Below are 14,049 nucleotides of genomic sequence, written 5' to 3'. Positions count from 1 at the left end.
ACAGCCTTTTTTGTCGTATGTTTTGTGCCTTTTTACTGTACGTGGGGTCAGTAATTTTTCATTTTTTTATTTATTTATTTTTGGAAAGATTACTTTTATTCCGCAAGGTTGCATTAAATTTATCAAAAGTGACATCAAAGATATTTATAATGTTACAAAATATATCTATTTCAAATAAATGCTGTTCTTTTGAACTTTGTTCATCAAAAATCATTTAAAATGTATCAGTTTTGAAAACAAATGTCTTCAACATTGATAATAAGTAGCATCACAGGAATTAATTACATTTTAAAATATATAGAAATAGAAAACAGTTATTCTGTATTGCAATAATATTCCACCATATTACGTTTTTACTGTAATTTTAATCAAATAATTGCAGCTTTGGTGAGAATAAGAGACTTCTTTCAAAAACATTAAAATCGTAATGACACCAAGCTTTTGAATGGTAGCATATATCCATGATTACAGCTGGAAAATGTCTAGTGTATACAAATGTAGTCATATTTGTGTGTTTGTGCAGGGTTATAGGCAAAAGGACTCGTACATGGCATGTCAGGGGCCGCTGCAGCACACTATTGAAGACTTCTGGAGAATGATCTGGGAGTGGAGAAGCTGCTCTATCGTTATGCTGACCGAGCTGGAGGAGAGAGGACAGGTACGTTCACCTGCCTCCTTTCTCTTTGTTTGCATCTGTAAATATGCTAACTCTGCTTACAAAGGTGTCTTTTTGTGGTGTAGCCTTGTAGTTAAAGATCTGGGCTATCTACAGAAACATTGTTGCATTTTCAATTCAACCCCGCCAGGTGGGGCAATAGAAAAATAAATCTGTCTCTTCCCCACTCTCTGCAGGAGAAGTGTGCTCCGTACTGGCCTAGTGACGGTGTGATGGTTTGTGGAGACATGTCCATTGAGTTGAAGAGGGAGGAGGAAAGTGAAAGCTACACTGTTAGGGACCTTCTCGTCACCAATAACAGAGTAAGACCATTTCAGAGGATCTCCTGAAACACCATTTATGTCTTTTAGCACTGTATTTTAACGTTTGCCATTGATGTAATTGCCATTCTCCTTTTTCTTTCTCTCTGCAGGAAAATAAGTCTCGCGCTGTGAGGCAGTTTCATTTCCATGGCTGGCCAGAGGTGGGCATCCCGTCTGACGGGAAGGGTATGATCAACATCATCGCTGCAGTTCAGAAACAGCAGCAGCAGTCTGGAAACCACCCAATCACTGTGCACTGCAGGTAAGCCACATCTACTCCTCTAGCCAATCGGGAACCTGAAACATGAAACCTTATTTTACATAATTTGTAATAATATATTTGTATATTAATATATATTCATATTGTAAAATATTTTTGTTTTTTATGACAACAGATTTATTTTTATTCTTTTGTTTTTACATTCTATTTGGTGGCTTTTTGTGAGGCATAATTTACATTCCACATGCAAAACCTATTTTTATTTAAAATTTTCGATTGCTAAATTGCAAAATTACACTATCATTCAAAAGTTTGGGGTCGGTGCAATTTTAAATGTTTTTGAAAGGCTGCATTTATTTGACCATAAATACAAAAACAGCAATATTGTGAAATATTTCAAGTTCAAAAGAACAGCATTTATTTGAAATGGAACTTTTTTTCAATTGTTTTGAAATAGAAACATTTGTCTTTACTGTCACTTCAATCAATTCAGTGTTCCCTTTGTTGAATAGGGAAAAGTGCTTATTTATTATAATTTTTTAAATCTTACTGACCCTTTTGAAAGGTAGTGTATTTTTAACTTGAAAAGGCTTTGGCTTGTCCTTTTGTGCTCCAAAGGGAACCCATAAAACAAAAACAGGAAATAACAAGTTATTTAATGCATTTGTGGTTGTTACAGCAGCATACTACTCAAGAAGTTATTCATACTTACCATAAATCTTCTAGTGTGGATACAGGACATTTTGGTTAGACTGGAATGCCAACTTGAATAGGTCTCACTGGTTTGGCAGCTTAAGTAAGGTTTAGTGGTTTTGTAGTGCTAGAAGGCATCCATGGGTGCTTGGTATGACTTAACCAAAACCTGTCCATAGTTACATCTCCAAAAGCAATGATGAAACAGATAGAGCTGCAGTGTCCAGTGGGAATTCAGGGTCAGCCAATTAAGGAAAGCCAATTATGAAAAGTAGAAACAGACTCATTAATATCCACAGAGCGGTGAGTAATTAATGTTTGTGTGTTAACAGTGCCGGAGCAGGGCGCACAGGGACATTCTGTGCTCTGAGCACGGTCCTGGAGCGGGTGAAGGCGGAGGGCATTCTGGACGTTTTTCAGACGGTGAAGAGTCTAAGACTACAGAGACCGCACATGGTGCAGACACTGGTGAGAAAACACGTCACTCACGATGCAGTGTTGATCTACTAAACTGAACAAAGCGCAGTTTAATTGTTTTTGAACAATTGTTGTTTTTTGCCAGAGGCATAAAACATGCTGTACTAAGGGAAAAATTGTGATAAAAAATTGCATTTGTTATTGAAAAAAAAAAAAAAGGTTTCAAGTTTGCTGTGCTTGTTTGTAGGGCTACACAAATTGTCAATTGATTGTTGTTATACTGTATATCAGTATGACTTTAATACTAATACTACTACTAATAATAATAATAAATCATTACCAGTTTGATTATTACTACTACTAATTAAACAAAATAAGAAATATTACTAATTGTAATTTATTATTCCAATTGTATTTGCTGTAACATAATAACAATCAAATATTTAAAGGGGTCGTATGATGTCAACAATACTACAGCGAGAATAAAAGTTACTCCTTCTTTCTTTGCGTGAACATTTGGGCGGTGTTATGCAAATCTTCCCACATCGTGACTTAGGTATGTGGGGGCGTGTTAGAACGAGCCGTTTTAGGTAGGCGTAGTTGACTCTTAACTTTTATAAAGAATAACTCTTTGGATTTGAGACTTTAGTCTTTGCAACTTTACAGATCTTCTTTATGCACCAAGAGCTTGTAACACTCCAAAGAGAAAGGAAAAATTGAAATTGCATCATATGACCCCTTTAAGATAATAATAATTATTTAATTTTATAGTACAATTGTAAAATTACAATACTAATATTTATGTTTCTCTTCATTTACACATTTTAATTTTGGCAGAAACCACATGAAACCCTTAAAGCTTAACTTTTCTTGACAAAAATGTGGTTTATCAACACCGATCATTACAATTTTGGGAAGATGATTGACACATGTTGCTTTCTGAAATGCACAAAATATTCAATTCAAATTCAGACCTCATCCAGAGATGAGTTCATGTGACGCGTCATTTACCGCACGTCGCTCCAAGACACTGAAAACACTGGATTATGAGCTGCTCACATGTAAAGGAAGACAGTGCCACGCTTCACTCTGAAACACACAGCGCATATGTTTAATTCAATCATAGCCTTTGTGATTTGATAATCGTGTGAAGCCTTTGTGATTTGATAATCGTGTGAAGCCTTATAGCGATTTCACTTAATCGTGTAGTCCTAGTAAAACATCATTAGAACAGGAAGAATAGGGGGTCGGGGTGATATATTATTTTCATGATAGATTTTATGTTTGTACCTCCTATTTTTTGGAAAATAATCATCAAAACAAAAGTTACATCACATAATTAATATTCACAAGCCAAGCTGATAATGTTTTTAGATGGTTCCTACACCCCTGTTTTTATCTTGTTTTGTTTCTAGTACTTTAATCCAAACACCTCAAGTCTGTCTCAACTCATTACATCCTGCTTTTCCCCACAGGAGCAGTATGAGTTCTGCTACAAAGTGGTCCAGGAATACATTGATGCCTTCTCTGACTACGCCAACTTCAAGTAAAGCCACACCCTCCTGCAGAAGATCGGACAGACTTTCCCAGTCATGCAGTCACGTCCACACTTTCACAAAAACACAGCTAAACGAGACGGACTGCCAGCGCAAAGCAAAAGGGAATGAAAATCCTTTGGCCGGCAAGCACGAAAACACGCTGGTGCTGAAGATGGAAAGAAAACAAACAAGGAAAACACCATTAGAGATGCCTTCTTGAATATTTTGTAATATTGCTCTTGTTAATAAGGCCCTTACCCATTTCTCTCAGTGTAAATATGCTCTTGTATTTCATTTGTTTGGTTTTAGAAGCCATTCTGTTGCGGTTTTTAGAGTGACCTTAATATAGTTTACTGGTATATAAATGCATACATGAATGGCGCTATAGAGACAGAGCGGTAGCAAGATGAGGGTGCTTTTCACTGGGTGTTTTAACAAGAACTTCCTTCTTTCTCTGCAGTTGAGTGACTGAAACCTATTTGAATGGCAGCTCAATCCCACTATGCTGTTGCCTGTAGCTACATAACGCACAACGCGGCAAAATCAACCAACCGTGGTGCATCAGCGACTGTAAACGCGTGCGTTCGCAGAAAACACTTCACTGTGCTTTTTGATTGTGTTTACTGGAGTGACAGATATAATTTCTGAGTCCATTTTTTTAAACAGGGACCGTTTTTTGGGCCGTGACTAAGGCGTGCGTCCCTTAGATCTGAAGATGTTAAGCGTGTCTTTGTGGTGTCCGTTTTGTTATAGTGTGCCGACTTGGTCCAAACTAGACGATGGTAGAGGAAGATAAGACTGAAAAAGACAAACAAGAGGAAAGTGAGTGTGTCAAGACCAGAGAAATTCCACTTAATTTTTCTTTTGTGTTGTTTTTTCCCCTTGAATCTCACAAGGGTTTGCTTCAAGTTTCATTCCCTGCCCAAACATCTTTTCTTTTCAAGATCGCTCTAAACGCACCTTCTGTATTTGTGATTATAATCAAGGAAGTGATGCATTTACTTGCCCGGATGTCTGATAATTGGCCTTAACAGCTGTGCTTGACAATATGGTTTCATAATGTACTTTCCTTCATTTGAAGATAAATGATCCCACCGGTTTCTCTACTTGCAAGGTACTGGTGCAAAGTCGATCTAGAAAGTTCCAATAGAAATGACACATGATAACCTGATCATCTGTTCCTGCCCGTGTAAAGGACTTCAGCCGTGGTGCCGAAGTCAACGAGCCCTTTCCAGCTCCACTGAGCCAGTTAGACTGATATATGACGCTTCAGCCCTTAGCCGTGAACACTTTCAACTTCTCCAAGCATAAAGACCAGGTAGATGGTAAAAATGAGGACGTCATTTTAACTAGTGATTATCAGCAAGTTATTTTCCAGCGAATGTTTTATGTAGGTTAAGCCCTCGTTCCACACTGCCTTGTGTTAGTAAATGCAAATTCTATGAAATGTATGTAAACCCAATAGTTGTCGTTCAAAATCACTCACCCATCTGTCATTCCATGGTAACGGGGTTCTTGATGGAAACTGTTATTATTTCAGATCCATGATATTCCGAATGATGAATTGCGGATTTCTATTACAGCTTCCTCTTAAGATACTCCATGAAATGCTGACAGATTTGCTTGAGTATTGTGTGAGTCGACTGTTGTGATTTGCTTAAAGTCACACTAACCCTTTCCACATGAGACACTGTGCCAATAGCAGCCTCTCAGGGGCAGGATCCTTCTTCAGAGGTGGGAAAGTGCCTCATCACGTTCCTGTAGCTTCAAGCATATTCCTGCCTGCTCTTTTGTAGCCCATGTTCTCCCAATCCATTGGGACCTTGTGGGCCTGTACGGCGTATGATAATCTGTAATGGAACCCAAATGGTTGCTTTTCTGTGTTGGTGTGTTTTCAAACAATTTTTTCCTTCTTTGCTTACATACCATATAAAACCATCCTGGAGAAAGCACCAGACTTCAGGACAATTCCCTCAAAACCCAAGCTCTTAATGTACGCAGAGCAATCTAGTTCTTCTGGTCAAGAAGGGAAGCCACGTATCTGGGGGCTCACTTCATTCTTCTATTGAATGTGATATTGAAACGGCCTGCTTGGACAAAGACTGAAAAGTAAAGGATTCTGCTCTCCAAAAAAAACCCTGAAAATTGAGGATTTCATCGGAAACCCCTCTTTAATTGGATTGTTTCTAAATTTCAAACTACAGCCTGTTTTATGTTCCAGAAATCCTAAAAATGTTACCCTTTCTGGTTTTTCTTTTATGCACCCTTCTTGTACATAATGTAAGGTTATTTATATTTCATTCCTATCTGTTGCCTTGCTTTTATTTTATTTTAATCTTTCTCTCACTTTTTTTTTAAAAGATACTTGTATATTAAACTGTACTGGGACCATTTTGAAATGTATTAGCTTTTTTTTCCCTGTTTTTAATTCGGTATTATTGTCTTAAAATCGTATCTTTTAATTTACATCTGTTTTTTTTCTAGTGTTTTGTTATTCAAATTTGAATATATATGTATATATAATTATATATATGATACAAATTATATATAATTATATAATGCCAAACGGCCTTTCTAAACAAGATACTGTTCAAACCTAATAAAAGTGCTTGAGATTTTATCTGCAGTCATTTTACTTTGTGCATCTCTGAAACATTAGAAATATAATTTTCATGTATATGTATACATACTCATATCATTCAAAAGATATTTTTTGTAGTAGATTGAGCTATAGTGACAGTAAAACATATATACAGTACAAATTCATCAAACAGTCCTGAAACAAAATGTATCACAGTTTCCATAAAAATATTAAGCGGGGCAACCTTTTTCAACATTAATAATAAAAAAAAAAGTTATTGAGCACCAAATCGGCTTATTAGAAGGATTTCTGAAGAATATTCCTATCTGTTGCCTTGCTTTTATTTTATTTTAATCTTTCTCTCACTTTTTTTTTAAAAGATACTTGTATATTAAACTGTACTGGGACCATTTTGAAATGTATTAGCTTTTTTTTCCCTGTTTTTAATTCGGTATTATTGTCTTAAAATCGTATCTTTTAATTTACATCTGTTTTTTTTCTAGTGTTTTGTTATTCAAATTTGAATATATATGTATATATAATTATATATATGATACAAATTATATATAATTATATAATGCCAAACGGCCTTTCTAAACAAGATACTGTTCAAACCTAATAAAAGTGCTTGAGATTTTATCTGCAGTCATTTTACTTTGTGCATCTCTGAAACATTAGAAATATAATTTTCATGTCTGAATATGTATACTATCATTCAAAAGATATTTTTTGTAGTAGATTGAGCTATAGTGACAGTAAAACATATATACAGTACAAATTCATCAAACAGTCCTGAAACAAAATGTATCACAGTTTCCATAAAAATATTAAGCGGGGCAACCTTTTTCAACATTAATAATAAAAAAAAAAGTTATTGAGCACCAAATCGGCTTATTAGAAGGATTTCTGAAGAATCATGTGACACTGAAGGCTAGAGTAATTATGCTGGAAATTCATCTGCCATCACAGGAATAAATTACATTTTTAAAATATATAAAAATAGAAAACGGTTATTTTAAGTACTGTTTTGACTTATTTTAAAGAAATACCACTTCGGTGAGACTTGATCCGGATTTCCGGAAGAGTGTCACGTCACCTCGTGTCACCTAGAAATTGTAACATTATAAATGTCTTTACTGTCATTTAGGTTATGCTGTTTAAATAATGTGTATTGTATTATTATTGTATTATTGTCATGTCTTACATTGACGAGGTTCTGTACTGTTTTTACATGTTTATAAGCCTTTGTTAATGGAAAGGTTTATTTTGATGTGCTTTAAGCCATCGTGTTGCTTTCTATTTGACTTTAAAATCAGGTTTCAGAGGAAATTAAACTCTGTGAGGCAGGAAAATGCAGCTACCTGAGACCCCAGGGAAGAAACATTCTGAAGACAATACTGGTGAGTACAGGTGTTGTGTTGGCTTGACTTTTTTCCATCAGCAAATAGCCTAGTGCTTACATAAGCTAGTCATGACAGGATATTGTGAATATTTCTCTAAAACTTGACTAACTTATTGGCTTTTACAGCTGGATGCCTTCATATGGGATTTCCAAAAGAGAAAGTGACACCAAGATGACGCAACAGCCTGTGTCCAGGCTGTTGCCAGGCTGTTTCCAGCAAACACATTAGGCCTGCATGTCCATCCAAATTATATATATAATTATTTTGTTATTCTGTGATTTTTTTTGTATGTTTTGCATTTCGTTCTGTTCTCATATCCATTGTGAGTGAACCTATAATGCCAGCACTATGTAACCATTTGCAGCAGTTCCTACAATAAAGGCTTTATTTTGGTATTTTGTTTTAATTGTTCAGTGTCTTCTTTAATTAGTTCCTCATATCCATTGTGAGTAAATCTATACTGCCAGCACTATGTAACCATTTGCAGCAGTTCCTACAATAAAGGCTTTATTTTGGTATTTTGTTTTAATTGTTCAGTGTCTTTTTATTAGTTATAGCTACATTCACCTATAACACACACACACACAGGCACACACACACACACACACACATATATATGTATAATTACATTTTTGCTAATTAAAATACATTTTGTTTTAATTTCATTTATATTCATGTTAAACTATTTTTGTTTGGCCACCAGATGGCGCAACTGTACATATCAAAATTCATTCGGCCCAGGAATGAACAAGTTAATATTGACAGTCCTGTAAAACCCAAACTCATTTTGGATGGCCTGAGGGTGAGTACATTTTCAGCAAATTTTTATTTTTGGTTTAACTATTCCTTTAAATATCTTGGAAGGTGTCCCATATTTCTTTTTCATTTATTAACGTATCCATTCGGTTCCAGCTCTTGAACCATGTTTTAATACATTCTCCAGGTTTAACAAATCCCAATACATTTTCCCATAGATTTCAGATGTAAAATAATACACCAAGAACAATCAAAAATGCAACACTAAAACTGTTTAGCTCGATGAGATTATTGTGTATAGGCCTACTCTCCCACACTTCATGTCAGACACCACACGTGGTTAATCAAATACAGTAATGCCACTTGGCATTTATTTACTAACTGCTCGAATTCTTCAAGCATCACTTTTTAGTGTTCTACACACTAGTAACACCATCATAACCAAAACAAATGTTGATAGATGTCATTTGCGTTCTTTCTATAGCCTAGCTTTTGCGAAAGAGGTGAGTTAAGGACAGAGATTTTCTTGGACGCACATTTTAATAGTTATAAATAAAAAACAGTGGCGTGCGGGTGGGGGACCGAGGTACAAACCCCACCCACCCACTGATAAAAAATATATAGCCTAGCTTAGTAAATGCGTACATTTGGGGAAAACTTCAAACTAAAATAATTGCAGTTGCCTTACAGTAATAATGTTCTCATACAGCAAAGCTATTCTGAATCTGAACTAAGTGTATGTAATCGTTAGGCAATTTATTTAGCGTTGTGTTTTAAATAGATTTGGAAAGGGGAAGCAGTGTGTGAGATGTCAACACAGCACACAGGCTACTTTTCCCTGGGCTGCACTGTCTTTTTCTTAGATTTATGTCGATCCTTTGCTAGGTTTGTCATCTTTCGATGCGGAATTGACATTTTATTGTTTTATCAGTTACCATTAAATCTCCAGATTTCTATGTTCGCGGATGACGTCCATGTAACGACATAGCCTAACTAGGTAAGTTTCGCTGTGTGTGTTTTCGCATATAAGTGGTGTAACGTTAGTTATATATCCATTTGTTTACACGTTTGAAACTAGAAATGCGTAAAAAATAACGTTTAATTTAAAGTAATGTATGATAATGATATAGGCTACATTAATGTGCAAAAAAATTATTCTCCATTTACACTAAAGTCAAGTAGGCTAGTCTAATCATTTAAAAATATCCAAATTTACTTGTTTTCTTACTTGTTCTCCGATTGCATTTTTGAAATTTTACTCAGGAGTCCGAATTCGATCAAATGTAGCCCATACATAGTTTCCGGTTTCTTTCTAATGAAGCAATTAGATTTTTCCCAAAGGGGCTTTGGGGTTATCATGGGAGAACAGACCGATATTGCGTCAACGAGGTAATTAAAACCACATGAACCAGTTGAAATTAGACGTTAGACATTGGCTAACCGAGTCACTAAGTTTAGTGAGTTATTACTAGCGTGTTCACACCCTCAAGATGTTCTACGCCTGTGCGACTATCTTTCTTCAACACAAAATTCAGAATTTGAAGGAATGACAGCTGCCGAGAGACGCCATTCACCTTTACATACGAAGTGAATGATGACTGTCATCTCGTTTTGGTTCGACGGAAGAATTAATTTCATACGGGGTTTGAAGAAAGATGGCAGAAGTTTCATTTCTGGAAGAAGTATGCAACGTTATCAGACCAACCCAACCTGGACTATAGCCTACTGTCAAGTTATAAAACCGGACTGAACAAAAGGCATGGACTCTAACAGGCTCTGAGTCAGTGATGAAAGAATGTGGTAACATAAAAATACTTACATTAACATTAAATCATAAAATACTTGTTATAATAAATTAGGGCTCTTAGAGTTTACTGTAACAATTTGTGATTGTTAATCTATTGTATTTGTTCTTAACGCATTCACTTCCTTTTGATTGATGAAAACATGAATTCGTTTCAGTATTGGTGTGGAATCCGATGACAAAAATATGCAAGTTCTATGAATAAAAAATACAGTTACTAGTATGTTTTTTGCACAGACTAAAAGCCAGTCTAGAACAATGTATATATATTTGGATATTCATAATATTCTTCAATCATTCTGAAATATTTATAAAGCTGAAGCTTCAGTTTAGACCAAAATGTTAACATTTTGTCTATTTTTATGACAATAGGTGGTGCTGCTCATGCTAACCAAACTCATGCTCGTGTTCATTCAAAGGATAGTGCCAATGCTGCTGGCCTCAAAGCATCGGAAAGGTTTGGCTGGACTTCCTATACTATCAAATTCATACGGTATACATTAGATTACTAACATGAGCTTTCATTTCTCCCTACAGAATGAGAAGATTGTGGCTCCGCCTCAAACTGAGAAATGTGATATGTATCGCTTTAACCCTGGCACTTATATGTTGCTTCACGATCACATTTTCAATAGTAAAAGAAGAAGGACAGGAAACAGGACTGTCTGAGAGCCTGCGGCTGACAGAACAATATGGCATTAATTGCACAGCAATATATGAAATGGAACCAGTGGAACTGGGCAAAACATTAGTCATTCGCAAGGAAAAAAGCTACGTAGGGCAAACCGACAGAACTATTGCGAATGCCACCTATGACTGTGATTGGTTTGTTGTGTCACAAGGTTATGATGCGATTCAAGGCTCTGAGTTTGAGCGTGAATTTCCCCTTGCTTATTCTTTGGTTGTTCACCAGGATGCGGCTCTTGTGGAGAGGTTGCTAAGGGCCATTTATATGCCACATAACATATACTGCATACATTATGATCTGAAGTCCTCAGATGACTTTATTTCAGCAATGAAATGTCTGGCCCGCTGCATCCCCAACATCTTCATTGCCTCAAAGCTGGAGAGGGTGCAGTACGCAGGCTTCTCACGACTCAAAGCAGATCTTAATTGCCTGTCTGACCTCCTAGATTCTGAGGTCAAGTGGAAGTATGTCATCAACCTGTGTGGTCAGGACTTTCCACTGCAGACAAACGCTGAGCTGGTGTCGGATCTAAAAGAGCTGAAAGGCAGGAACATGGTGGAGAGCAAGTGGCCTGAAGGAAAAACAGGTCGCTGGACTTATCATCATTCACTGAAAGATAGTAATTCAGAGTACTATGAGTCTCCTGTAAGCACTTCTGAGAAGAAATCTCCACCTCCTCACAACATAGCCATGTTTGTGGGCAGCGCGTACTTCACACTTTCAAGAGAATTTGTGGTTTTTGTGCAACAGAGTTCCCTAGCCAGTGATTTCTTGGCTTGGTCTGAGGATACATACTCACCTGATGAACACTTCTGGGCAACTCTGGTTCGTGTGTCTGGAGTACCAGGCGAAGTGCCAAGTTCTGACCCTGAAATCTCAGAACTGAAAAGTAAAACCCGTCTGGTGAAGTGGTCTTATCTAGAAAGGATTCTTTACCCACCATGCACTGGAGTCAGTATACGAGCTGTATGTATTTATGGTGCTGCTGAGCTCAGATGGCTCCTAAACTATGGCCACTGGTTTGCTAATAAAGTGGATCCAAAAGTGGATCCTGTTCTTATGGAATGTTTAGAAGAAAAACTTGCAGAAAAACGCCTGAGGCCAAAACTGCAGTAAAAAGGTCTTGTTTTTATTTTACTGGTAAGACTAAAAAAGAATACCGTGCTGTTTTTTAGGGAAATCTATATTAAGTTGAGTATTTTATTTGGGGTTTCTGGTACTTTGAAAATGCAATTTTTATTTAGTTTTAAATGTATTTATATTTATGTGATTCAGCCAGCATGAGAGCAATCCTTTGGCAAGAATTTTTATGGTTTAACATGCCAGTCCTCTAAATGTTTTAAGTGAATACTTGTTCTGTTGTGTATGAGACAAAATGTGAATTTTATTAGAGCAAAGTGAAGGGGCACAAATACATTTGCCCAGTTCATAAGAACAGTGTAGTAAAAAGTAAAGTGGCACACATTTGTTCGTTGCTGATGAAACATCTATTTTGTCTCTCTGAGCAAAAGTTATGAAAGAATAGTTCACAAAAAGAAAAAAACAAATTAGCACAAAGCACAAAAACAAATTAGCTGGAAATGTACTCAACCTCGGGCTATCCAAGATGTAAATGAGTTTGTTTCTTCATCCAAAAAGATTTGTGCTTGTAAGAAACAAATCCATCAAGGTGTTTTAACTTGGACAAAATAAGAGTTTGTAATCCATAATAGTGAAAAAGTCCATCCACTGTTGCCTTCCCAAATCAAAATCCACTGTCATATTTGTTTAGAACGGTTTTAGACTGTTTTCGCTTGCAAACGGTACTTGATCTGTGCATATTTCTCTCCTGATTCAGATGAGATTACTTTTTCAGTGGAGAAAGCCATATTATGGATAGGGGACTTGGAAAGTAGAGGAATTTTAACTGGAAACAACAGTTTGAAGTTAAAAACGTCTTAATGATGGATGTGTTTATTTTAAACATGCAGCTTTTCTATTCACAAGGTTATTGTGATACTTTCATCAGCTGTTTGGACTCATTCTGATGGCACCTACTCACTGCAGAGGATCCATTGGTAATGCAAAATTTCTTCAAATCTGTTCTGATGAAGAAGCAAACTCACTCAGGATGGCCTGAGGGTGAGTACATTTTCAGCAAATGTTCATTTTTGCATGAACTATTCTTAAAAAAAAAAAACAATTCTGGAATGGCAGGGAAAAAATCTGTATATTTTTCAAGCTTTTAAAATCACTGGATCTTCCACATGTCCATCTCAAATGGAGAAGACTTTATGTTGGTTCAGAGCAATGGCTCTGAAACCTAAGCAATAATTCACTGAGAATGAATTTGCATGTGCCCTCTGGGTTGCCATTGGGCCAGATTCACAAGGAATAATGCAAATCAAGTAAACACAACCCCTAAAACTAGACACAATTTGCATGTTGCAATTTCTCATCTTGCAGGCCAGTTTTGAAGGCTTGTAAGAATGCAGCAGACATCCCTGGATCTGGAATACTCTACTGGGGCTATACAGCATTGCTCCAAAACAATCCAGGCACCTAAAATAAATAGCTCTTTAACATTTAGAAAATGTGCTTAACTATAATTTGATGAATAACTGCTGCCATTATTAGAATTATTATTATTAAATTTTTTTTTTGTTAAACTGGATTCCAGTTGATTAGTGAGTAAGTCCCAGGTATGGCTGAAAAACCTGAAAAACCACATGCAAAGTCTTGTGAATTTACCCCTGAGCATGAAACTCTTTTTGTTGATCTCATCAGAATGTAAATGCTTAAGAATTTCCTCTAAAATTATATTCTTTAGTTTCACTAAGCTTTTTTAATACCTATTTTTTGAACACAAAATGAAGGGGTGGGTTTACAATTCCTAATGTTTTATTGTTTTTTAATCCCTTTAATAATCATCTGTGGTTTATTGATGTATTGATTTATTTAATAACAATGGGTTTCATTGCATATGTTATTT

At 36.1% G+C, this 14,049-nt stretch overlaps 2 protein-coding genes across 5 annotated transcripts in view; both read left to right on the top strand.

Moving 5' to 3' along the window:
- LOC107737868 (receptor-type tyrosine-protein phosphatase alpha-like) overlaps nt 1-6,197 on the top strand; it is a 34,346-nt gene extending 28,149 nt beyond the window's left edge. For all 4 annotated transcript variants that reach the window (XM_016549503.1, XM_016549502.1, XM_016549505.1 and 1 more), the window contains exons 19-23: nt 524-658; nt 853-978; nt 1,089-1,240; nt 2,224-2,359; nt 3,784-6,197. In XM_016549503.1, the coding sequence (XP_016404989.1) occupies nt 524-658; nt 853-978; nt 1,089-1,240; nt 2,224-2,359; nt 3,784-3,858 (624 nt within the window). In that variant the 3' untranslated portion in view covers nt 3,859-6,197. The remainder of the gene's footprint in view (nt 1-523; nt 659-852; nt 979-1,088; nt 1,241-2,223; nt 2,360-3,783) is intronic.
- A 4,629-nt stretch (nt 6,198-10,826) lies between these two features.
- Nucleotides 10,827-12,194, top strand: LOC107737880 (beta-1,3-galactosyl-O-glycosyl-glycoprotein beta-1,6-N-acetylglucosaminyltransferase 4-like). The gene is made up of 2 exons (XM_016549520.1): nt 10,827-10,847; nt 10,928-12,194. The coding sequence occupies exon 2, from the start codon at nt 10,929-10,931 to the stop codon at nt 12,192-12,194; it is 1,266 nt and encodes a 421-aa protein (XP_016405006.1). The 5' UTR covers nt 10,827-10,847; nt 10,928.
- Nucleotides 12,195-14,049: the final 1,855 nt, after the last annotated feature.

The sequence above is a fragment of the Sinocyclocheilus rhinocerous genome, unplaced genomic scaffold, assembly GCF_001515625.1.
Source record: "Sinocyclocheilus rhinocerous isolate Xijiao unplaced genomic scaffold, SAMN03320098_v1.1 scaffold374, whole genome shotgun sequence".
In the NCBI taxonomy this organism is placed as follows: Eukaryota; Metazoa; Chordata; class Actinopteri; order Cypriniformes; family Cyprinidae; genus Sinocyclocheilus; species Sinocyclocheilus rhinocerous.
This window is presented reverse-complemented; position numbering and strand designations above follow the sequence as displayed.

Bases quoted from the DNA above. Each gene is read 5' to 3' on its own strand.
- LOC107737880 (XM_016549520.1), top strand. From the start codon at position 10,929: ATGAGAAGATTGTGGCTCCGCCTCAAACTGAGAAATGTGATATGTATC.